Source organism: Cottoperca gobio, chromosome 7 (genome assembly GCF_900634415.1).
Source record: "Cottoperca gobio chromosome 7, fCotGob3.1, whole genome shotgun sequence".
Taxonomy (NCBI): Eukaryota; Metazoa; Chordata; class Actinopteri; order Perciformes; family Bovichtidae; genus Cottoperca; species Cottoperca gobio.
In genome coordinates this window covers 20006311-20033078 of record NC_041361.1, presented here as the reverse complement: position 1 = coordinate 20033078, position 26768 = coordinate 20006311, and the positions used below count along the sequence as shown (strand labels likewise).

Sequence of the window (26768 nt, the reverse complement as noted above, 5' to 3'; positions counted from 1 at the left end):
TGGTATGTTTGAGTGGCTGCTAACCTGCAGCACAAAATGAACTAGTCTGGCTGTATCACTGTTATAACATGCTCACTGGCTGCACCTCCACCCCATAGCCTGGAGACACCACTCCCCTCGTCATCTCGCTGCCTCCTCCCAGGCTGCTGTCACTTACTCTCACGCACCGTCAAGGACACTCATTACATTTCGCTTTCCACACCGATTTGGTGGCTTCTTTTAGTCCACATTTAGTCCAGTGTGTGTGTGTGTGTGTGTGTGTGTGTGTGTGTGTGTGTTTGAGGTCCAGAGCTCACAGTTGGAACATGTCATGCCGGCTGTAGCAACATGTGGACGGCCGCTCTCGTTGTGTGCCAGCTCTTGGCGTTCGGTCGGCCCCTCTGGGCTCAGCAGGATGTCACGGCTGCTGCCATCTCTCCTCAGGACTGCAGTCTGGACTGCATACGACAGGTAAAGCGGATAATCGCACCCGTCGTGTGTTTATTTACACATGTTCTGCTTTGCATGCATGTGTTCCGTTACTGTGTTGACTTGGAGGCAGGCTTATGCTCTGATGCACCGACATTGCATTTAGATTCATGTTAAACTACTAAAACATTACAGCTGACCTGAGATGTACCCAGTGGTGGAATGTAACTAAAACATCTACCCAAGTACTGTACTTAAGTACAACTTTATATGTTGATTCCACAACATCTCAGAGACAAACGTTTTACTGCAGCTTTAGCCACTTTTCAGATTACATCCATCATCTTCCTGTCCAGTGAAAACCAAGTCTCTCCAAGTAAATGGTGATTTTGAATGTGAATGTTTGTGATAAACTGAAGGATGACGTGTTCCTTTTATTTGTGGAAACAATACTTCGTAAGCTAAACAAAACGATGTTTAATAACCCTCCGGGATCAGATGAAAACAGGCTGTTTTTCTGAGACGCATGGTTCTCACAGGACAGACAAAGCTACAAACATATGATCTCAGAATATGATGCATTGCTGCAGGTCAAACTACCAACAGCATATAAAGGAGTTAAAACATCTACAGTAGCACAATGCTACATACACATATTCATCCAGAAACAACATGTATATTGGTAAAACTGACGGGGAACATTTTACTGCACAATCAATACTTGTACTATTGATGTTTATGGTTCATTTCTATCAAACGTGTTACAATTCCAACAACACAACGCCCGAGTTCTTTCTAATACCACAATTTTGGCAAGTAGGGATACAAATTGCATCCAGAGTCGTGAAAGAAGATTGAACATAAAATATACAGAACATCATAATTCGCATTGTAAATATGAAAATAATGAGAGAGGGGAAAATCTCTTTGGTTAACTCGGTCATAACCTAAAGCAGTGGTTTGGAGAGCAGAATAAATCTTTCTGCTGCACAACATTTATTTTTCTTCTGTGTGTTCATCTGTGATTTTGCTCGTGAATTTACTGGATAATGTTACGTTTTAAAGCCCCTAAAAGTCTAAAGATTTAGCATCTGACAAAGAAAAATGCTATTTGGTTGAACAGGTCACATTGAAAGAAGACATAACTTTATTTTAAAGCTCCCAAGAGTAAAAGGTTAAGAACTACCAGACATTTTAATTATCAGTTAATAATCTTTGAGTGGAAGCTTCATGTTTGAGCAGATGTTCTAAACTTCATACACAGTCCATCTTTTCTGACCGTCTAAAAGAGGATGTGTCTTTTCACAGAAGAAAGGTTATATGCCAATTTTTTTTTTTAAACAGATTATGATTCTAATAATAGCAACAATAAAATATCATATGCATATAAAGGCACAATCTGTAGACTACAGGAGAAAACTTTGGTTCCGGTTTCCCTTTGTAGTCCATGACCAATCAATCAGTTTGCATGTACCAATCACCTTTCAGTGCACTTTTGTTGTACGTATGTAAACAGTAGGTATGGAGAGCAAAAGAGGCGGAACCTATTGGCCGAAACTCAATCTAGGAATCCATCAGCTAACGTCTGATTGAGCTTTTTATTAGCTTTTTTTTTTTTTTAAATGAATCCATTTATAGAAATTAGTCATCCCTCAGCTCCAACTCTATTCTCGTGTCTCAAGTTGCTTATTGGACTGTAAAAAATGGCTGCTGTACTGAAGAGGAAGTCTTGGTCTGGATTTTCCCTTGCTACACCGGAACCTCTGAAGTATTGGTTGTTGCCCGCCGAGGCTAAATGTTAGTCTGATTGACGGCCGATGGGTTCAGAGATTGTGATTATAAATACGGTAACTCAACTACTTCTTGCTGCATATTCGTCTCACAGCATCAAACTGTCATCTTAAATCTACAAGAACCAAACCGCCTCCTTTGCTGACATCACTGGAAATCAAACTAAGTGGCCTGCTTCACCTCTCTGGGAAATGTCTGGAATATTGTACACATGGACTCAAAAATATAGTTCCAGGCAATAGTGTTATGATAGGAACACGTGTAAGAGCGTGCAGTGTCTGCACCCTCCTGCCGAGAGTTGTTGACGTTCACAAAGCACAAAGGAAGAATGTGAGGATGTCAACATGAGCCAAACATGAATGTTGGTGCATGTTTTATTTTCTTATGAACTTTGATTTTTTTTTTAATACACAAATTGACAGCAGTGATAAAGCGGTTGTGTGTGACGGTACCATGTTATAGGAGTACAATACAAAACAACAACATACGATATAATGCAAATTAAACGGACAACAAAACACACTGTCCGCTTTGTCATATTACTCATCTCACCGAAATTATTATTATTATTATTTTTTTTTTTAAAGCCTCACCCTTCAGGTCAGAATTAAAATATATGAATAAATAAAAATAAGGGAGACGGTATCTGGGACGGTAATTCCCTTTTGATTATGCAAAGAAAGACCCCACATCTTTTTGAACTTCCCAGAAGAGCCTCTCAACGTATATCGGATTTTTTTCGAGCTGTAAATTATTGAACATTTCTTTTATCCGCAGCGTGTGGGTTAGGCGGTGTTGGTGATTTCCATCTCATCAGTATTAGACGTCTAGCCAATAGTGTTACAAAAGCTATCAGATCAGCTTGGAGCGCGAGGCAAAGGCAGCTGAGGGATGCCAAAGACAGCAGTAATGGCATTCGGCTCGATAAGTGTCCCAGTTACCTCTGACAGAGTATTGAAAATTCCAGTAGTTATGCAATATTAAAATATTTTATACAGGTGTTGACTTTAGTGATCTTTTTCAGTATTTAAAAATCAGATTTGATAAAGGAGGTTTGCACCTTTACCTTAGTAGACACATACCTGACATCCTCCTGGATCCACCTTTTATATTATATTATCATTCTTGTCATATGGTCTATGTTGTATATTATAATATATGGTCTTGTATATTCTGCACACACGACATCTATTGCACGTCTGTCTGTCCTGGGACACCTCAGCTGCTCTCCCTGAAGGTTTCTTACATTAATTGTGGTTTTTTCGGGGGAGTTTTTCCTTCTCCGCTTGTCGTATGCTGTACAGATTGTGAAGCCCCCTGAGGCAGATTTGTGATAATGGGCTATATAAATAAGATTGTATTGAAGTGACTCCTCTTCAGATGCAGCCCCATGTGTCCCGTGTGTGTGTGGGGGTGTGTGTTTATTGTATTGTGAGCTTGCCAGTGAAGGACTTCTTTTGACTTGCATGCTAAGAACGCTGATTATGTTCTAGGCTTGCGTGCAAGTAGCTATTTAGGCTACAAAGACTTTCTGACAGCCAATACTCAACCTGCCAGTTCAACTACCATTGTTTGAACCACCAAACACACGCACACACTCTCTTACCTGTAAGTCTCGTTCTGCTCTGTAAACCTGCCGGGCAAGTCGACCACATTTCTGTGTGTACCTCTTCACTGTTTGTTCCCAAAGCAGTTTGCCGTTAATTTGTATTTGTTTCAACTGGTTCAGGTTACTAGTGGTCATTTGTTTCATCACAGAAATCTCCAGCAGCTGATACCGTGTGTTGGAACCACATTTTACTTATTAAGCTTTCAGAAACACATAATATGGTTTATTTTACCCCACAACCAAAGACCCCTTCTTTGGTCTATACTTGGCTCAACATAAAGGACATTCCTCTTTGGTTCAAGTTTCTTTTACAGCATACACAAAACGTAACAAAAGAAACAAACTAAAGTTAAAATAAAAATCACATGGTCACACAATGAAGACTAAGGGCACTCTGAGAGCGCAGACCTCTGTCTGCCGAGGCTGTTTCCATACGTGATAAATATTGTTTGTCTCAAACATGTAATGGGCTCTTCCTCGGTTAATGCTCCACCCTTCCACCAAGTTTCACGAAAATCAGGCTAGTTTTTTCCCTCATAATTCTGCTGACAAACAAACCTACAAATAAAATAAAAACATAACCTACTTTGCGGTGCATTGTTCTGTTCATTTCTTTCTTTCAGCTATTAATTCATAATTTCCCACTTAGGTAAGCAGAGTGTTTTTTCACATTGTTGCCTCCGACCCAATCCTGGGGAATGTACACAGTCCTGGAACTGTGTTGACCATGAATCTAATCTAATGTGATGTTTAAATTAGGACAACAAAAAAAACAAAAACATTTTAGTTGGTTTGTACGGCTGTGTTCGTGTACTGTATATCCGTTGAATAGGCAAAAATGCAGTTAAAAATGCTGAATTCATTATTGCCTTTCCCTCTGCAGGGAGGACCTGGATGTGATTACTGCAAAATAAACAGAGCTGATGTGAAGAAGGCTCTAGGTTTCAACTCCATTGATGCGTTTGGAAGTAAGTATACCTACAAACATCTGCATTGCGTGACTGCTGGAAAACTATCAGGGTTTGAACACAGGCCAGCCTAAATAACAAATAGAGAAAGGGTGTAGCCAGTTGTCAAAACAAATGCCGTTCGTCGGTCCAGTCCCGAAAGGTGATATTTTTTTTAATCTTTTTGCGCACTGTTTGTAGCACCTTTCGGGACTGTACCATTCGTATGTTACAAAGAATGGTAATAATAATTGTAACTTTGCTGATCCCCAGACTTTTCATTTAGCTATGCTAGCTAGCCACACTCGAGGGAAAATAACTCTGGATTCGACTATTAGCGCACTACACAACTTTTAGGACCCAATAACTTAAATGATGTTGTTGATGTACTTAAAAATTATATATAAGCTGATTTACAGATGTCTCTTCCCCAATGTAAGTCAATGGGGAAAAAGTATTTTTGGGGCATCAGGTGACTGACACAGAAGTTGTAATTCTACGGTTTGGCCACTATGAAAATGTGCTTCAAAGCCTGGCACACTTCCTGTGTACTTGGTGTTGTTAGCATGCTATCACTGGGTGAAATGTTTCCTGTACACATCAACATGTTACGTGGCGATTGTTGGTATTTTAGCATGCTAACATTAGCATGAACAGCCTCACAGAGCCGTTAACATGGCTGCAGACTACAGTCTTGCTTAAATATCCTGTTTTGTTTCACATTCCGTATCCAGAAATGTATTGAGTGCTGACTATAAATCATAACTGAGAACATATAAGACATTTCGACATGTAACATCAATGTAATCATTGTTATTTCTCCTCAGGTTGTATTCCCTGGCCATGTTTTGAGTTGTTAGGAGAAGAAGACCCTAAAATCTGTCAGCACTATGTCCACGCGCCAAATGAAGTGGAGGTTGAGTTTGTAAATGAGCTAAACCCCAAGTCTGACACCATTGTTGTCTCCTGGAAGCCCAGCTACTATGGTATGTTGATATGGATCGACTAAGCCACGTCTTTACACAGACAACACGTCTTTTCACAGAGGCGAAGTCCCTTCCCTTCCGGTATTTCGGAAAAATACATGTTTGGTAGTCAAGGGAGAGAGACAAATAATTGTTTGATCCCATTTGAATTGTGCCATGAATTACACATATGATGTTTGTCAATTTCGGCATCTGACCTGTGTAACTGCAGCAACAGAAAGTTGAACGACCCGGCGGGGGGTCGGCTGAATCAGTGCTAACAGCTAACGGATCATCTGTCCGTCTGTCAGCCGCCGATCTCCCGGCGAAGCAGCCTACCGCCGACAGTGAGGATGAGGCGAGGGTGCGAGTCGTTTTCTCGTTTCTGCCACTTTGGATTTAATCAAAATAAAGGATCAAAGCGTGCAGGGATCATGGATGTAATGTCGAGTCAGACAGCTTCTTCTCCCTCTGGACTGAAGGCAGACTGGAGCTGCAGACTCACTATTCATCATACACATTAGTGTCAGTTAGACTACTGATGTCAGTAGATGTCTCTGCGACACAACATAACATCTCTTCACACTCTGTTGATAATGATAGTTAATTGTTTTAATGTTTTTCTGGCATATCTTACACATTGAACGACAAACTGTGACTTTCTATAGGCAGTTTTGGAAACTCGTATATCATGTCAGACACAAGTTGCCTCCCTCAAATTAGTTTCTGTCAGGGTTAGTCTTAAAATACATCTATTTCAGGTGAAATACAGTGAGTTATTACTGAAAGTTGAAAAGTTATGTCTCACACGATGATAATGCTTCAAAGTATGAGAGATAACTTGTTATTATTTGTTATTGTTATTATATGTTATTGTTATGATTATTGTGTGTATGGGATCAGTAGATGACAGTTCAACAGACAGAACAGGTTGAAGCTGATTGTAGCATACACATGTATTTGACATTGAAGTATACTGTATCTTCAACTTGAATGTTGGGTTGGCGCTTAGCCAGTGACACTGAATTTATGTATTTCTTTTTTTTTATGATTGCTGCAGGGATTGCGTTCCTGCGAGGCTTCCAGGTGTTGCTACAGGCTTTGGGAGGGACTAGTGTTACCTGTCACCTCTTTCTCTTCCACCGTAACGTCTCCCTCCCGGCTTCACATGCTCAAAGGGTAGGAAGGACTCCTCTTGCTTTGACCTTTTTCTGTCTGGTATGTTGTTTCTGACGAAACAAATTCAGAGTTCCCACTGATTTTACGCACAGGGAGCTACTTTCTAGTTTAAACAATAAAATAGTACTTTTTCGTATTCATTTAGATTAGTGTTTTTTTTTCTTCCCTGTTGAGACACGCAAGTGTCTTTTAGTGTCTTTAGTGTCTTTATTTCACAATCGGAAAATGGTGCTATATTTTAGGGGAGATCACAGTGACATCAACCTCCCAAAAAAAAATATGTCTTCATGGGAAACAGCTGTGCATTTTACGCCGATGGTCATCCAAAAGCTGTACATTCCACAGAGGAAGCCCCTTCAAGGGAAGCTTATTATTTATGCTGCGTCCTGGAGAACTTTACATACCACGTCCTGTATGTCATCACACATGGACATCTGCGGTCAGAATCCCACACTAGCACAGTTAGACGTACAGGCTCCATACTAACAGGTGATAGTGATGACAATGTAAATGCAATGTATTTTATGTCTGACAGGGGATCTGGGTGACAGGTGTTATTACATAGTATTAGTTTGTTTTAGCTTTGAGAGGGAGAGAAACATATTGCACTGTATTTGTCCAATACTAGGAAACAGATTGCTGTCCATTTACTTAAGTTTTTTTTTTACATGTGTAAATATGTCCTCGAGGGGTCATCATAGAATAAAGAAAAGTGTCAAATAAAACAAAAACACCCGTTTCCTAGGGCCACAGGGGTAATTCCAGAATCGGAGGACAATTTAGACTTCAACACTTTTGAAAAATGAACCTTTCATTTTATTATTTTTTGTATTTAAGAAAAACAGATAATAAACCATCAAAAAAAGTGATTTGTTCAGCTAAGGAATCAAATGTACACTTTTTATTAGATGTTTTATTTGTTGTGTGCCATGATTTGTGCAACCCTGTGACACACACTCATTAAGCAGAAAAAGGTATTTAAAAAAATATTCTTCAATAAAACTCTTTAATATTAAGTAAAGAAAGTCACATTTATATTAAATGCTCATGGAGTTTTGGATAAAACTGGTTTAATATTAATTTAAGTAGCTTTTTAAATCGATCTTGCCCAACTTTTCAATTGTCACACGTTTCTTTTTACCAATTTCAGTATTTCATTTGAAATATTTGCTCAAATACATTCTGCATATAATTAATCAAGCTATTAAAAGGACATTAGTTAAAACCTTTGTGAGCTGAGAAAACTATTTAAGGTTATTTTAATAGAAAATTATATGGTAACAGGGTTGAAATTAGAATAACAGGGTTGCGTAAAGTAACAGGGTTGAATGGCTACATTACTTTTGGTTTTAGATCATGACATAAATGTGACAAATAAATACTCAGGACCACAGAAATGTTGTGTGATAATATTTTATATATATTTTCCAATGAAGGATTAACAGGAAGAGTAGCAATGATACATAACAAACATGTCAACACAACAGCAAACTGGATATAATCAATTATACACTGGACGAAGACAAACAACTCCACAGTGGAAAGGCCCAAGGAGTTGATGAGATGCGTCCAAAAATGCTGAAGGCTTTGGGTGTGGAGTGGCTGTCTTGGTGGAAAAGCCTCCTCAACATTGCGTGGAAGTCTGGGACAGTGCCTAGGGGGTGGCAGACCGGGGTGGTGGTTCCCCTATTCAAAAAGGGGGACCAGAGAGTGTGTGCCAACTACAGGGGTATCACACTTCTCAGCCTCCCTGGTAAAGTCTACTCCAAGGTGCTGGAAAGAAGGGTTCGGCCGATAGTCGAACATCTGATTGAAGAGGAACAATGCGGATTCCATCCTGGTCGTGGAACAACGGACCAACTCTTTCCTCTCGCAAGGATCCTGGAGGGGGCCTGGGAGTACGCCCAACCGGTCTACATGTGTTTTGTGGATCTGGAGAAGGCGTATGACCGGGTCCCCCGGGTGATACTGTGGGAGGTGCTGCGGGAGTATGAGATGAGGAGGTCACTTCTGAGGGCCATCCAATCCCTGTACGCCCAAAGCGAGAGTTGTGTCCGGATACTCGGCAGTAAGTCGGACTCGTTCACAGTGAATGTTGGCCTCCGCCAGCTTTTAGCTTTTTTTGCGCTTTGTCACCAATCCTGTTTGTGATTTTCATGGACAGGATATCGAGGCATAGTCATGGAGGAGAGGGGTTGCAGTTCGGTGGCCTGAAGATCTCATCGCTGCTCTTTGCAGATGATGTGGTCCTGATGGCATCATCAGTCTGTGACCTTCCACAGTCACTGGATCGGTTCGCAGCCGAGTGTCAGTGGGCCATTTGGCTTAATCACCATTGTGTTACCTCATTTGACGACAGTTACTTAACAGACATTTATTTAAATGAAAATCTTCTGGATTATTACTTTAAAGAAAAACTAATACTACAAAAAAGTCTTCTGTTACGCAATATATCAGGCCAATATTTCAATGGACTACAACTGAAAACACACTTTTGTTGTTTTTTTAAGGAATATCAGGTAAACAAAAGGATATGTGAGGCCAAGAAATGATTATAAAAATACCAAACAAGCAGAAAATATCAAAGCATTAAACAGGCATAAATTATTATAATTTGAAGTAGAAATGTAATAAAAAAAAAAACAATATTCTTATGCATTGTGTGAAAGAGATCAAATGGTAATAAAGTTTTAGAAGTAAAGCTCAACCATTAACATGTCAAAAACTCTTATCTCACTTTATCAGATAAAATAGTGGAATGTGATTAAAGAAAACCAAGGTCATGATTGCCGCTGTATTCCGCAGGTGTACAAGTCAGACCCTTTCCCCGGCCTCTCCCTTGGGTCCCAGTATGCTGTTACCGTCATGGCTCTGCCTGTGCCTGAAGAGTGGGAGAGGTTCTACCACAGCAAGATCTTCTCCACACGCTGTAAGACCTTTTTAAGCTCTAGGCGAGACATGTTCGCACACACACAACGTTTCATTGCAGAGTATGAGGTTGCCTCAGGGTAACCCTTTAAAATCTTTCCTTCTTATTATCTGCGCCACACACGTAATAATGTGTTTGGTCTTGTGTGTCTGTGTGTATCTGTCTGTTTGTCCGCAGCTTATCTCACATACTACTGCACCCGTATTTGTTGTCGTAGCAAAGGGTACTTCTGGCTATCGGCTAGGCGAGAAAACAAGCATTACCTAGTCAGTTGCATGCCACATTTCAGCCTTTGTCGTGGCTGACATCTATAAAAAGGTTACAGTGCATATAGATATGATGACACGGTCATGCCCTCTAAGCGTCCTCATATATCTTTCAGTAAGACTACTGCGAAAAATGATGGCGACTAATAATGTGCATTTTATGGTTTTGCAGCATGTGCAGAGAAGAACGGTCTTGAGCAGTGCAAAAAAGGTGAGAGAAAATGTTTTTTCATTGTTCCCAAATAAACGTCTGGTACAACAAGGCCATTTTGTGATTAAATGTTTTCTTCCTATGATCAGTTTTACATCTGTTAATATTTTTGCTGTTCTTGTTGTAGACTGGTACCCCATATATATTGAGGTCCAGCAGGAAGGGACTGCCATCACTGTGACCTTCAACCTGGCGCCTCAAAACCTGGGCATCAGAAGCTACTTCTCCCTGTGTTACACAAACGGCCTGAGGAAATACACAGACATCACACCTGTCAGTGAACTTTTGCATCCTTATTTCTTTTTTTATCCGGTGCATTAATACCTTGCTTCTGTTATATGTATTGTAGAAATATTTGATAACCAGGTGATTTTAATAATTGTATTAATTGTTTTTTCTTAGAATTCCAGCAAAAACAAGACTCACCACAGCTATCAGATGAATGACCTGCAAGAAGGAATAAATTACACCTGTCAGGTAAAAAAAAAAAAAAAGAAAAAACCTCAAGAAAGAAAGTCTCAAGAAAACGTTTTATATGGGCTGTGCTAATTTATTTATTTTTATTGTTTAAAACATGAAACATTTATTGTAGTTTGACAACAAAATTGTAACTCAAGTTTAACTTCTGGCTTTCCACCACATCGTATGGAGTTTGGTCAGTTGTCATTTACTTCACCTAGCTATGGAACTTTATGGTTGAAAGCGCCAGGAAAGCAAGTGTTATATTGATAACATTTTTATGTAGACAAATTAAAACATTTTTAAACATCCACAAAGCCTTTAAAAAGATGAAGAATAAAGGTATTGCTTTTCCTTAAAATATATATATTATGATTGGGAATTAATTACTTAAAAAATAAATTTGGGTCCAAAATGAATGTTGTGTTTACCTCTGTGTAAGATATCTGACTCATGGTTGCCATCAGTGACGTTACTAACGAGGCTTGTGAGCCAGTAGTATAACTATGTTGACATCACATGGTATCTCTTTGCTTTGTGTCTGCTGGATTAATGGGCAACTGTTTGCTAACACATTAGCTACATCAACTTTATAAGGCGATCTCGGAGACGGTTTAGAAAGGAGAGGTCGCTCTGAGAGTCTATATGTGTGTCACGTGGGTTTCGCCCCTTTAGAAGACTCACAGCAGGTCTGAGTTTATTTACTCCACTAAGAGAACTGAATGTGAACACAGATTATGACCGATTCTTTTGCCCCATATTCACCAAAGTAAATCAAATTCAAATCAAATGTATTTATATAGCCCAATATCACAAATGACACATTTGTCTCGGTGTGCTTTACAGACTACAGCATACGACACCCTCTGTCCTTAGACCCTCGCACCTCACAAGGAAACACTTCCTAAAAGAAACCCCATAATTAAAAGGGGGAAAAATGGAAGAAACCGCAGGGAGAGCAACTGAGGAGGGATCCCTCTCCCAGGACGGACAGACGTGCAATAGTTGTCGTGTGTACAGGATAAACAACATAGTATAAATACAACATCCATGTGACAGAAATGATGTGATCGAAAAAGAAAGGATGAATCCAGGATAATGTAAAAAAAAGCTTCCCGGTGTCCAGCAGGACCAGGGCAGCAGGCGCAGCCACGATTCATGATCCTGACGTAAACTTTATCAGTGGCAACCTGCCACATGAGAGACAGAAACTCTGGGATGATACCCCGGATGTTGAGTTAGTAACATACATTTACATAAATGCATACAGATAGAGAGGGAGAAGAAGAGAGAGGAAGAGAAGGAGGAGAGCAGGGAGGTGTCCCCCGGCAGTCTAAGCCTATAGCACAGGGGTCGGGAACCTATGGCTCTTTCGATAACGCGATATGGCTACATGATTAACAAGTAATAAATAATTATACTGTGTCATTTTAAAGTAAAACATTTAGCAGCGGATTTGTTTTTAGTTCTCCCCTCTCCTTTCCTCCGCTCTGTCTCTGACTGCACAGCGCGCGTGTGTGTGTGTGTGTGTGTAGGGGGCGGAGCCCCGCCCGTCGCGAAACTGCGCAAAGCAAGCAGTAGACCGGGGGATCATATAGCAGCATAACTAGGGGCTGGTCCCAGGCAAGCCTGAGCCAGCCCTAGCTGTAAGCTTTATCAAAAAGGACACAAACTGGAAGCTGGTTCCACAGGAAATATTGGACCCCTTTTTCACAGGCCACATATCTTCCAAACATTCTGAAAGACAAGTCAGGAGAAAATCAACTTTATTCCAGAACCAATGTGTCTCATTTTGTCTCATCAACACACTCTTGCGATATTTGGCAACACAGAGCATTACCGTTAGCTAAACTGTGTCAATATTTTAAGCTAACATCAACTAACATTCATGAATGCCCTAGCTAACTACTATTTGTAATGCTAAATATGTTTGTTAGCTGTGGAAATATCTAATGTTAGCTAAATAAAATAAAAACACATTAGACCACACCCACTTATGAGACAGGAAGTTGATACCATTCCACAGCATTGGCGCTTCTTGTAATGCTCTATCTTTAGTTATAGAGCATCTGTGGTGATACTATGTCAGTGTTGTGTTTACAGCTTGTTGCGCTGCCCCCAATTAGCCCCAAAAAAAATATTCATGCAGGTTTAAGATAATGACTTACTAAAATTTCCAAAGTTAAGAATAAACTTTCATTCTCAACATTTCTTGTGCCACAGATTGCAGCTGACGAAGTGGATGCAGTGAGGAAAACATTCAATGTTCAGGTCTTACACGTTCAGAAAGGTAAGAGGTTGTTTTGTTGCTCCTGATCCAATGTATCAATGTTTTTGTTGTAGAGATTTGGAAATAAGAGTCTGTCAAAATGAAGATATAAAAAAACACAATATGTATTACATGTGTGATCAACCCCATCAGTCTTTCATCCTTTAAAGTAATATTTTATGTCAAAATGTCACTGAATTGTGATGTAATCACACCTCGCCCATCCTCAGGAGGTTCCTCGCCACTCACAATCTCTCCCTCATTGGCTCTGACGCTTCCTCTTTGCCTGGCTGTGGCAGCCATAGTTGTAGTCTTACTGGCTGCCCTCATGTGGAGGAGACACAGGCTGCAGATGAAGCAACTTGACATTAAACCAGGTGAAAAGACAAACCAAGTACTTCATGTAAAATCACTGTTTGCATTTCATGAAAGCTAAATCAATAAATCATGAAACTTTTTATTTTTACACTATTTGAAAGAAAACTGCTCTTTATCGCCAACATGTTGTGTTTTTAAAATTTTCAGATATTATAAAGCAGCATCAAGAGAGCGGAACTCTGGAGGAAGTGATGTCATTGCCCAGGAACAGGCCGACCCCTCCTCGACTTCTGATTTGCTACAGCAGCTATGATGGCCCCGCTCATGTCAAAGCCGTCATGCGGTTAGGGGCCTTCATACAGCAGCACATGGCCACTCAGGTAGTGGACATAACAGTTCATGGCTCTAATGCTACATGTGTTTCGTTTTAGTTGAATCAGACAGGAAGAGACTAATTAACCATTATGCATCACTAAGGACATTTGGCTTTACATTTTTTTATAATTTTGCCTGTGTTAATGCATATGGACATACATTTTGGCAAGGTAGTAGTTAATATTACTGTTACTATTTTTCGAATTTTGGAAGTTCAACCTCAGCACCTACAGTAAATCTGTAATAAAGTGTGTAGACAAAATACAGACACTCAGACCTTGAGGGGAAACTATTAAAACCACAATTACATTTCAGCACAAAATCATGCATCTTGAGACCTGGCTTCAAGATTTTAGTTTTTACTATTTTTGAGGCAAATGCTTGTTTTTTTTATTTATTGCTGCTGTAATATGGTGAACTGCAGTGTTTGATGCAATGCATCCAAATCAAGTTCGTTTCTAATCAGACATATCCCAGACTGAAAAAAATAGAAATCCCCTCTAGAATTTAGTACTTAGAAAATAAGGATGTTCTCTAAGGCAGTGGTTCCCAAATGGTGTGCCGCGGCACACTGGTGTGCCGTGAGACAAATCCCGGTGTGCCGTGGGATTTTGAAACAATTAGCCCTATTGCATTTAACTGTACACAAGGTTATTAATGATTTTGTATTTACTCCAGTGTTTCCCCTAGGTATACTGCTCTGCAGGGTGCTGCCTGGGCTGGATCAGGTCCGTGCGTGGCGCAGATTTTTAAAGTTCTCTACTTACCTTTTCACCACTCTGTCTCTGACTGTACAGGACTGTCTCAGAAAATTAGAATATTGTGATAAAGTTCTTTATTTTCTGTAATGCAATTAAAAAAACAAAAATGTCATACATTCTGGATTCATTACAAATCAACTGAAATATTGCAAGCCTTTTATTATTTTAATATTGCTGATTATGGCATACAGCTTAAGAAAACTCAAATATCCTATCTCTAAATATTAGAATATCATGAAAAAGTATACTAGTAGGGTGTTCAACGAATCACTTGAATCGTCTAATTAACTGGAAACACCTGCAAGGGTTTCCTGAGCCTTGAAAAACACTCAGCTTGGTTCAGTAAACTAAATCACAAGTATGGGGAAGACTGCTGATCTGACTGCTGTCCAGAGGACCATCATTGACACCCTCCATCAGGAGGGTAAGACACAAAAAGAAATGTCTCAAAGAGCAAGCTGTTCACAGAGTGCAGTTTCAAAGCACATCCACAAAAAGTCTGTTGGAAGGGGGAAATGTGGCAGGAAACGCTGCACAACCAAGAGAGATGACCGCAGCCTTAACAGCATTGTGAAGAAGAGTCGCTTCCAGAATTTGGGGGAGCTTCAAAGACAGTGGACTGAAGCTGGAGTCCAGGTATCAAAAGCTACTGTTCACAGACGTGTCCGGGAAATGGGCTACAATAGCCGTATTCCCATGGTCAAGCCACTTCTGAACTCAAGACAACGGAAGAAGCGTCTGACTTGGGCTATGGAAAAGAAGCACTGGACAGTTGCAGAGTGGTCCAAAGTCCTCTTTTCAGACGAAAGCAAGTTTTGTATTTCATTTGGAAGTCAAGGCGCCAGAGTCTGGAGAAAGGCTGGAGAGGAGCAAAATCCAAGTTGCTTGAAATCCAGTGTGAAGTTCCCACAGTCAGCAATGGTTTGGGGAGCCATGTCAGCTGCTGGTGTTGGTCCACTGTGTTTCATCAAGCCCAGAGTAAATGCAGCTGTGTACCAAGAGATTTTAGAGCACTACATGCTTCCGTCTGCTGAAAAGCTCTATGGAGATGAGGAATTCATTTTCCAGCATGATCTGGCACCTGCCCACAGTGCCAAAACCACCAGTAACTGGTGTACTGACCATGGCATTACTGTCCTCGATTGGCCTGCCAATTCCCCTGACCTGAACCCCATAGAGAATATGTGGGGTATTGTGAAGAAGAAGCTGAAAGACACCAGACCCAACAATGCTAATGAGCTAAAGGCCGCTATTGAAGCATCCTGGGCATCCATAACACCTCAGCAATGCCACAGGCTGATTGCCTCCATGCCACGCCGCATTGATGCAGTAATCCCTGCTAAAGTACTGAGTGCATTAATGGACATTTTCAAATGTTTGATTTTGTTTTGCTGTTATAAATCTTTTTTTTTACTTGGTCTGAGGAACTATTCTAATTTTTTGAGATAGGATTTTTGAGTTTTCTTAAGCTGTAAGCCATAATCAGCAATATTAAAATAATAAAAGGCTTGCAATATTTCAGTTGATTTGTAATGAATCCAGAATGCATGACATTTTTGTTTTTTTAATTGCATTACAGAAAATAAAGAACTTTATCACAATATTCTAATTTTCTGAGACAGTCCTGTAAGTGTGTGCGTTCGCGCGTGTGTGTGGGTTCGGAAGCGGAGCTCCGCCCCTCACGAAGCAGAACAGAGGAGAGCAGAGAATGTAAATATGCAAAGCAACTGAAACGTGCACATAAATGAGATAAATGACATAAGCGTTTAGTTTATTTAATAAAAGAGCACCTGTTCAATGTGAAAAGTGAGTTGTGAATATATAAAAAAAAAAAAACGTCTTGAATTTCAGGGGGGGGGCGCAGCGCAGGGAAACACTGTACTTTATCGGTACTTTGTCCTACACACTTATTTCACAATATAGAAACTATAGGTCTTATATGCTTTGGTCTAAATATAAATAAAACAATCATTAAAAAAAAGAAATCTGTCAAAGCGAAGCCGTTTTAGCCATTTGCGCATGGTGGGAAATATTAGAGTGTGACACTTCAAAGGCTCTCTGCTAGTGTGAAGGAGAATAGCTTCTTACAAGGACTAGGCTAAATAAATGTTCAGAGTTATAACAGTGACACTATGTGTTATAGAGGGGATTTTTCCCAGATATGAACACAGGTGTGCCTTGAGATTTTGGCTTGGTCTTTGGTGTGCCTTGGCCACAGAAAGTTTGGGAACCCCTGCTCTAAGGACATCAAAAGCAACTTTTTAAAAGAGATGAACAAGGTTTAATAATACAAAAACGAAGACAGATTATTTTTTATAACATCATACAGAGTTTATGATTATATTGTCCATTTCTTTATTTCTTATTTTCTTCAATATGAGATTGGCTTGTAGTTAAATGTGTTGTTCAATCATATTGTTGATGCTGTTTGTAACTCCCTCCAAGCACAGGCAGACACAAGTGGCTTGATTATAAGGGGTTTATTTGGAGCTTTCTCTCCTCCAGATCCACCGTGAAAACTAAACATAACAAACAAACAATGTAGCATAACCTCCTACCAACGTAAATAACAGTACAATACAAACAACTATATCTCGTTGGCTGCATGCAACAACATAAGGAAGTCTTGTGGTGTCGTTGGAAGAGCACTGAAGTCTTTTGTCACCGGTCCAAACTTTCCTCCGGAGCTCTTAAGTGTCCGTTTGGTTGCAGGTGTTGCTCGTCTTAATTACACAGGAGCAACCAAACGAGACTTCCAACAAGACTTCACAATAAAACTTATGTATACTAAATTAAATAATGTGAACCACATATGTAACTTAAATACATTGTAAATCAGGAGGTTCTCTTGTAAACTAACAAATTATAATTATAGAAAACAATCTAATGGCTACAGTTACACTGTTCTTTTTTTGTCTCGCCAGGTGTGCCTGGACCTGTGGGACTCTCTGAGCGTGGCAGAGGAGGGCAGTATGGCCTGGCACTGTCGGCAGATTCGGGAGAGCGACTTCATCTTGGTGATCTGTTCTCGGGGCCTCAACCACAGAACTAACCCTCCAGAGGGCGACGACGAAGATGAGGAGGCAGACCAAAGGCGCCACCTTGGGTCCAACGCATTAAGCTCTGACGTGGCCGTACAACTTATTGGAGAGGAGGTAGGCCGAGCCAAAGCCAGGGGCCAGGACCTATCCAAATACATGTCGGCCATTTTTGAGTACTCTGAGGAAACAGACATCCCCACTGAGCTGAGGCTGGTATCTAACTACATGCTAACACGTGACTTACAGCTGCTCTTCTCCCATCTCCATGGAGTGGCTCTTCACAGGCCGGGTTGTTACCTGAAGATAAACCATATCTCAGAGGACGGCTTTACCGAGTTACCATCCGGAGCAGCTCTGCAGTGGGCTATATATGAGGCTCGAATGGCAATCATGGCAAAAAGGCATCAATCTTTGGAGGGAGGGTACTGAAAACTAAAAAAAAGAATCTGACTTAAAGGGATTGTACCTGATTCTTCGAAGTGGAGTTAAATGAGGTACTTATCCATAGTCAGTGTATTACCCACAGGAGATCAGGTCAGCTCGCACACAGTTTTAGTAACAGACAGGAGCACAATGCACTGCTGTCGACAGGCGCAGCAGCAAAATGTGTTTTAGCCACGCTAAATACGCTATATTTAGAATATTATAATAAACATAAATAGTGAACATGTCCTAATTGTGCCCAATGATGTTGTTTTCCCGCCCTGGTGTCATGTGACTCGTTAGTGTTACAAGAATTCAGGTGTAAATGATAAGCAGGGCTGTTAAATTTGGTGTTTTGTGCACAATTCTCTCTGAATGCTGGACAACATGGCACCTCATGGCAAGGAACTCTCTGAGCGGCTGAAAAAAAGGATTATTGCACTTCACAAAGATGGCCTTGGCTATAAGAAGATTGCCAACACCATGAAAATGAGTTGCAGCACAGTGGCTAAGATCATACAGCGGTTTTCCAGGACAGGTTCCACTCGGAACAGGCCTCGCCAGGGTCGACCAAAGAAGTTGAGTCCACGTGCTCAGCGTCATATCCAGAGGTTGGTTTCCAAAAATAGACGTGCGAGTGCTTCCAGCATTGCTGCAGAGGTTGCAGAAGTGGGATGTCAGCCTGTCAGTGCCCAGACCATACGCCGCACACTGCATCAAATCGGTTTGTATGGCCGTCGCCCCAGACAGAAGCCCCTTCTGAAACCGATGCATAAGAAAGCCCGCAAACAGTTTGCTGAAGACAATGAATCCAAGAACATGAGTTACTGGAACCATGTCCTGTGGTCTGATGAGACCAAAATAAACCTGTTTGGGTCAGATGGTGTCCGGCGTGTGTGGCGGCACCCTGGTGAGGAGTACCAAGACAAATGTGTTTTGCCTACAGTCAAGCATGGTGGTGGCAGCATCATGGTCTGGGGCTGCATGAGTGCTGCCGGCACTGGGGAGCTGCATTTCATTGAGGGACACATGAATTCCAATATATACTGTGACATCCTGCAGCAGAGCATGATCCCCTCTCTTCGGAAACTGGGCCGTAGGGCAGTTTTCCAACATGATAATGACCCTAAACACACCTCCAAGATGACAACGGCCTTGCTGAAGAAGCTGAAGGTTAAGGTGATGGACTGGCCAAGTATGTCTCCAGACCTAAACCCAATTGAGCACATGTGGGGCATCCTCAAGAGGAAGGTGGAGGAGTGCAAGGTGTCCAACATCCGTGCGCTCCGTGATGTCGTCGTGGAAGAAGATTCCAGAAGCAACCTGTGCAGCTCTGGTGAATTCCATGCCCAGGAGGGTTAAAGCAGTGCTAGATAACAATGGTGGTCACACAAAATATTGACACTTTGGGCACAATTTAGACATGTTCACTATGGGGTGTACTCACTTTTGTTGCCAGCTGTTTAGACATTAACAGCTGTGTACTGAGTAATTTTCAAAGGACAATAAATCTATACTGTTATTCAAGCAGCACACTGACTACTTTAAGTTATATCAAAGTTTCAGTAGGATAATGTTATCCCCTGAAAGGATATAACAGAATATTTGCAAAAATCTAAAGGGTGTACTCACTTTTGAGATATACTGTATATACATTTTTCTATACTGTCTATATTTTGAAGTAAATAAACTCCTGAATGTATTGTGTCACACTTAATGATTATCACATGTACTCGTCCACCTCAATCAAAATGTATTATTGCACAACATGTATTTCTGCACAAATGTATAATGAGCACTATATTAGTTATGAATGTGAAGCACTGTAGAGTTTCAGATCTACCTCCATCTCGTCACAACAAGACTGCCCACCAAAGGGCATAACCACGCCAACATGGACCAATGAGAGACGACTACACCCTTCTGTAGAGAATATAGCAAAATGTTTATGATGTTTTTGTACCACTTTCACTTTTACCAACAGACAGCTAACTGGCTCCTTATTGATTCGAACTTGGTGTGTGAAAGTGTCCTCGGCTGAGGGTATTTTTGAAATGCTGTCATCATCACTTTAAATAAATAAGTATCTTGATCATCTAGAAGTTTACTGGATTCATTTGAAAGGCAATCACAGCGCCCTTTGGGCTTCAAAACCCAACAATATACATAACTTTATATATGTAAATGTGTGTGTATATATATATATATAAATGTAAATGTGTGTATATATATGTAAATGTGTATATATATATATATATATATATATATATATACATATATATATAGACTATATATAGATATATATATATATATATATATATATATATATATATATAGATATATATATATAGATACATATATATATATATATATATATAATAGATATATATATACATATATATATATATATATATATATATATATATATATATATATATATATATATATATATATATATATATATATATATATATATATATATATATACATATATATATATACATATATATATATACATATATATATATATATATATATATACATATATATATATATATATATATATACACATCCAGTGACTCTCATCAACCCCTGCGGCTTTGCCACTGTGGAGTTGTTTGACTACCTCAGTGACTTCCATCAGGGAAATTGACGATGATCCCCCATCAGCTTCCAGCTCTGCCTCAACCATAGAGGGCGTGTTAGTCGGATTCAGGAGTTCCTCAAAGTGCTCCTTCCACCGGCCGATAACCTTCTCAGTTGAAGTCAGCAGGGTCCCACCCTTGCTGTACACAGCTTGGATGGTTCCTCGCTTCCCCCTCCTGAGGTGCCGGATGGTTTTCCAGAAGCACCTTGGTGCCGACCGAAAGTCCTTCTCCATAGCTTCTCCGAACTTCTCCCACACCCGCTGCTTTGCCTCTGACACGGCAGAAGCTGCCACCCTTCTAGTCCTTCGATACCCTGCAACTGTTTCCGGAGTCCTCCCGGATAACATAACCCGGAAGGACTCCTTCTTCAGTCGGACGGCTTCCCTGACCACCGGGGTCCACCACGGTGTTCAAGGGTTACCGCCCCTTGAGGCACCTAAGACCTTGAGACCACAGCTCATCACCGCAGCTTCAGCAATAGAGGTTTTGAACATCGCCCACTCAGGTTCAATGCCCCCAACCTCCACAGGGATGGATGAAAAGCTCCGCCGGAGGTGTAAGTTAAAGATCCCCAGGACAGGGTCTTCCTCCAGACGTTCCCAGTTCACCCGCACTACCCGTTTGGGTTTACCAGGTCTGTCCAGAGTCTTCCCCCACCCCTTGATCCAACTCACCACCAGATGGTGATCAGTCGACAGCTCCGCCCCTCTCTTCACCCGAGTGTCCAAAACATGCGGCCTCAGATCAGATGATACGATTACGAAATCGATCATTGACCTTTGGCCTATGGTGCTCTGGTACCGTCTTATATTTTTTAATTGTATGCTGATGGGAGTTGTCTTGCATTTTCTATAGTATTTTTGTGAAATAATGATATTGAATCATCCAATAAAATAAGACTTTAATAAATGTTCTCTGGCTCATCAAATATGTATCCATGACATTTATGTATGATTCTGTTGAGTGAATTACATGTGCTGGTAAAAGTAATGAAGCCTAATCTGAATACAATGAATTCTATTTGTTTTTAAGAGAGGGATTGGTGTATTAGTAATAAACCTTTCCTAACAATTGAAATTGTGACTACGGTTTAACCACGTGAGCAACACGACCTGGCAACCCGGTTTGGGGAGTCATCGTTGTGAGCTCAGTCAGCGCTCTGACAGACAGTGTGGAAAGATGGTGCTCGATTTGGACCAGTTTCGTACCGACAAAGGTGGCGATCCAGAAGTCATCCGTGACACCCAAAGGAAGAGGTTCAAAGATGTAACACTCGTTGATAAACTGGTCGCCGCAGATACAGAGTGGAGAAAATGTAAACGCCTTTTAATTTATTTTGTTTTAGTCATTGTAGCTAACGTTAGCGCCTTGGCTAACGATGTTAGCGTAGCGTCAGTATGTTTTCTACTGTTGAGGAGCTCTCGCCAAACTCCATTCAAGAATCTGTAATTTTATTTTTAGTAAGTGAATAGAGCTATATGTAACATCTCTTATGGGATATTTAAATACTTCACGCATCGTAAGGTCGAAGTATTCTATTCGGTAGCTTCAAATGCATTAATATACTGCTTTAAATATATTTTTCGTAATGAATTCGCTTGATAACTTAACGCTCTTCCACCGCAGAAAGATGAACGTTCGCTAACTAAGTTGACGCTGCAATGGACTGCAAATGATTTCAGAAAGTAAACTTTTGAAATAGTTAACGTCTTGGTTGGTGCATTATATGTATGCCGTATTTACCATTGGACATCATTTTAACTAGGTGGGACATAATTTACATTGTACAAGACGTGAGTGTTTGTCAGTACATTTGGCAACAATTTATAGCCAGATTTGAATGGAGGAAAAGAATAGCACGCAACAGGGCTAATGTTAGCGCAGCTAGCACCAGAATCCAAATGAGCCATGTGGTTATTCTCTACCGAGTGAATTGTAATTACTTAATATTAGGCACTTAATAGATGGATAACAAGCTCTAGTTAATCACACATTTACATCATTTTAATTGCAGATATGATACAGCAGGTTGGCTAATGCTAGGTTAGCTTAGCGATGCCGGGTGAAAACGTGAAATCTGATGCAATCCCTGTCTGCAACATCACAAGTCAACCTCGCCCTGTAGTGTAGCAACAGACTGTCATTCTGACCCAGCAAGATAACGCGACTGATGTTTTTCACTGCATTGTTTCTACGGTTTAAGTGCCAAAGGTAGTTTGTTTACAATTTTATCATTGTTTTTGACTGCAAGATAGTGAGTTTCTACTGACAGCAACACCTGTCACCAGGTTACTAGTCCTGCTGCTACTGCATTTTACACGCACGCGCACACACACTTTTGAGCACAGTCCCAGGCACTGACTGACTTTGATTCCCCCCCAGGCCGCTTCACTGCAGACAACCTCAACAAAGCCAAGAACCTCTGCAGCAAGAGCATTGGGGAGAAAATGAAGGTACGGAAGCATCAGTACATTTAATGACCGAACAGGCCGTTGTTGATTATAAAGTGAGACAGGAGAAATAACCAGACTTACCTAAATATACCCCAAAAATAGGGAGGTTTTCTAAACCAAAGTGGGGAGTCCAGGGTCCTCTGGTGACTTTCAAAGAATGAAATTAGCACAATTATAAATATACTTCAACATAGTTTTTATGTTGAATACTTTTAATTGTACGTTCAATTCTCAGGGAAAAATAATTAAACCGGGAGAAGGCAATGGAAAACCGGGAGACTCCCCAAACCGGGAGGGTTGGCAAGTCATTTTGTGTCCATGAACCAGACCTGAGAGGGAAATATGGACTGTATTTTTGCCTTCTTTAATCCTTTTCTATGTTGTAAATGCAGAAGAAGGAAGCAGTTGGGGAGGATGAGTCTCTTCCGGAAGAAGCCCAGAACGTGGAGTCCCTGTCAGCTGAAACCCTATCGGTGTGACGCCGTTCTTTTCATGTAGTTACACAAATCTCTGACAAGACAGATTTCTTTCTTTGCTTCCAATTAACGTGATTACACGTTTCCATTTTTCTGTGTCAGCCCCTGACGGTAACCCAAATCAAGAAGGTGCGTTTGTTGGTGGAGGAGGCGGTGGAGAAAGGTGACAGTGAGAGGACAAAGCTGGAGGCGGAGCGCTTCGAGTACCTGAGGGAGATCGGCAACCTTCTGCACCCATCGGTCCCCATCAGCAACGACGAGGCAAGTGGTTCCACACAGGCTGGTTAAAGCAGGAGCTGATTGTATGACTTGGATTTATTCATACATTTGAAGTAGCTATAAATCCATTTGTCACGCTGATTGACATGATCGTTACCAATAATGTGGATTAGATAACACAAGATCGAGCAATTACCAGATCCTTTTAATGTCAAAATATTTGCAAAGGCATTATTAATGACTGCATATTGTACAGAACGGGGTTGGGGTTGTTTGTTGCTTATAAGAGAAGATGGACACCACTATCATTGATGTGAGTGATAGAGATGTAACTTAGCAAATAAGCAAATTTCCCAAATTGCAAACTGCTCCTTTAACTGTACTCCTTTTACTATGAATTTACTGTCTGTCAGACCACAAATGAGAGAATAATTAGCTAGCCAACGTTTCTTAGACCTTTTCTGGAATGTTTAAGTTTTGCCCTCGTGAACGCAAACCGGACCAGTTAGAAACGATGCATCATCCTCACATTGGTTAAATTTGGGAAGCAGACCTTTGAGATGTGAACCCACCCTAAATATTTCCTCTTGTTTCCTCCTGGCAGGACGCAGACAACAAGGTGGAGCGTACCTGGGGCGACTGCAGTGTCCAGAAGAAGTACTCCCATGTGGACCTGGTGGTCATGATCGATGGCTTTGATGGAGAGAGGGGAGCTGTTGTGGCTGGGAGCAGAGGTTACTTTCTGAAGGTGAGTTCAGATATAACGCATGCAGGTCATAAACAAGTGAATCCCCTGCAGATGAGCACCACAAGAGAAAGCAGCTGTTCAGTTGTTTTCCTCGCTCTCTCTCTTCAGGGGCCGCTGGTGTTCCTGGAGCAGGCTCTCATAACTTACGCCTTAAGGATCCTCCACAGCAAGAATTACACCATGCTCTACACGCCCTTCTTCATGAGGAAAGAGGTCATGCAGGAAGTGGCCCAGCTCAGCCAGTTTGACGACGAGCTTTACAAGGTACGACATTTTTACTGAACGTCTCAACTTGTATTTAACTTAACAAGGTGACGTGAGGAGAGAAACCTCAACTCAACCGTATTTGAATGAGATGTTCAGGTGGCCATGAATTGTAGATGTGTGAGTGCCACCTGGTGGCCCAAACAAAGAGCTGCACATTGTTAGAGAGCAGAAGTGCACTCAGTGTCATTTTACATATTGTGGTACACATTATGACATTTCCATTTACAACTTTCACAAATAAACATTCTGACTGAACTTGATCACTTAAAGGTGTGTGTGTGTGTGTGTGTGTGTGTGTGTGTGTGTGTGTGTGTGTGTGTGTGTGTGTGTGTGTGTGTGTGTGTGTGTGTGTGTGTGTGTGTGTGTGTGTGTACTCTAGGTCATCGGTAAGAGCAGTGAGAAGTCGGACGACAACTCCGTAGATGAGAAGTACCTCATCGCCACCTCGGAGCAGCCCATGGCCGCCTTCCTGAGGGACGAGTGGCTCAAACCCGAGGACCTGCCCATCCGCTACGCCGGCTTCTCCACCTGCTTCAGACAGGAAGTGGGCTCCCATGGCCGAGACACCCGCGGGATGTTCAGGGTGCACCAGTTTGAGAAGGTCAGTTGTGGGACAAAAGCAGTGTTTTATTTTACTTTTCATTGTCCGTCAAACACAACATTCATATAAATGAATGGCCACTTTTTCCATCCATCTATTGTCTACCGCTTATCCGAGGTCGGGTCACGGGGGCAGCAGCTCCAGTAAGGAACCCCAAACTTCCCTTCTCCGGGCCACATCCGCCAGCTCCAACTGGGGGATCCCGAGGCGTTCCCAGTGAGGAGATATAATCTCTCCACCGAGTCCTGGGTCTTCCCCGGGGTCTCCTCCCAGCTGGACGTGCCTGGAACACCTCCCTAGGGAGGCGCCCAGGTGGCATCCTTACTAGATGCTGAAACACCTCAACTGGCTCCTTTCAACGCCTCTGCTCCTTTGGCCACTTTTTGTTTTTATTTATTTAATTATTGGATTCATTAAATTTTACGAAAACTATGTTGCAGTACTTGTGTAGTTGAATGAGACTAATGATTAATGTACATATACATTTGGTTTTGGGAATAATAATTGATAATAAAAGTTACCCTTTTTGCTTTGGTGTCTTTGTAAAAAACGATACATAATAGTCTCCTGGTTTTCTTTGTAGATTGAGCAGTTTATCTATTCCTCCCCGCATGACGGCAAATCCTGGGAGATGTTTGATGAGATGATCGGGACAGCAGAGGAGTTCTACCAGTCACTAAGGATTCCTTATCGCATCGTCAACATCGTCTCTGGTATGACACACACACACACACACACACACACACACAGTTTAAAACAGTTATTTCTGACAGTTGCAGATACAGATTACAGGCTACACTAATATTATTAGTATTATACTATTTGTGGAATTCCAGTGGTGGCTGCGTAGGATTGTTTCCAACTTGTCCAAACATTTTCCAATAACTGCAAAGCGTTCTGAAGTCCACAAGTCAACAATTATTGAATAAAGATTGATTTACACTTCCACAATTACAATCCACATTTTCACTGCGGCCAAAAAACAGTTCTCCAGAGTTATATTCATAAAAAAAAAAAAGTTGTTTTATTAAAAAAAGACAAACTCATTTATTCAGATTAATCACTTTATTGAAATTGGGGATTTTGTTAAAATTGTTTTATTATTATATAATTTGACAACAGACCAACAACCACAATTGAAGCTCCAATTTTGAAAATATTAAATTTGGTACAGCCGTAGTGTTTGCAACCACTTCTGACAGTCAGGAGGCAGGAAGTTTGTTCCAGCCACCAAAAACTGAGAGAAATTACTTTTCTTGCTGTTAAGGAAATAAATGATTTTGACGCAGGCCGAGCTGAAACGATTAGTCAATTAATCAATTAGACGATTGACAAAATTATAATTTGATAATGTATCAACCATTTAAGTCCATTTTCAATCAAAAATACAAAACGTTCCAACTTC

At 40.9% G+C, this 26768-nt stretch overlaps 2 protein-coding genes across 2 annotated transcripts in view; both read left to right on the top strand.

Annotated features, from left to right (window-relative positions):
- The first annotated feature begins 327 nt into the window (after nucleotides 1-327).
- LOC115011233 (interleukin-17 receptor D) lies at nucleotides 328-18223 on the top strand. Its single transcript, XM_029436299.1, has 12 exons — nucleotides 328-450; nucleotides 4692-4776; nucleotides 5583-5741; nucleotides 6781-6899; nucleotides 9705-9828; nucleotides 10267-10305; nucleotides 10433-10578; nucleotides 10708-10782; nucleotides 12988-13054; nucleotides 13264-13410; nucleotides 13559-13731; nucleotides 17412-18223. The coding sequence occupies exons 1-12, from the start codon at nucleotides 328-330 to the stop codon at nucleotides 17955-17957; spliced, it is 1803 nt and encodes a 600-aa protein (XP_029292159.1). The 3' UTR covers nucleotides 17958-18223.
- A 3555-nt stretch (nucleotides 18224-21778) lies between these two features.
- Nucleotides 21779-26768, top strand: part of sars1 (seryl-tRNA synthetase 1) — a 9912-nt gene continuing 4922 nt past the window's right edge. Inside the window, 8 exon segments of the mRNA XM_029436624.1 lie at nucleotides 21779-21914; nucleotides 22982-23052; nucleotides 23445-23525; nucleotides 23631-23789; nucleotides 24352-24495; nucleotides 24604-24759; nucleotides 25142-25363; nucleotides 25947-26076. Coding sequence (XP_029292484.1) covers nucleotides 21779-21914; nucleotides 22982-23052; nucleotides 23445-23525; nucleotides 23631-23789; nucleotides 24352-24495; nucleotides 24604-24759; nucleotides 25142-25363; nucleotides 25947-26076 — 1099 coding nt within the window.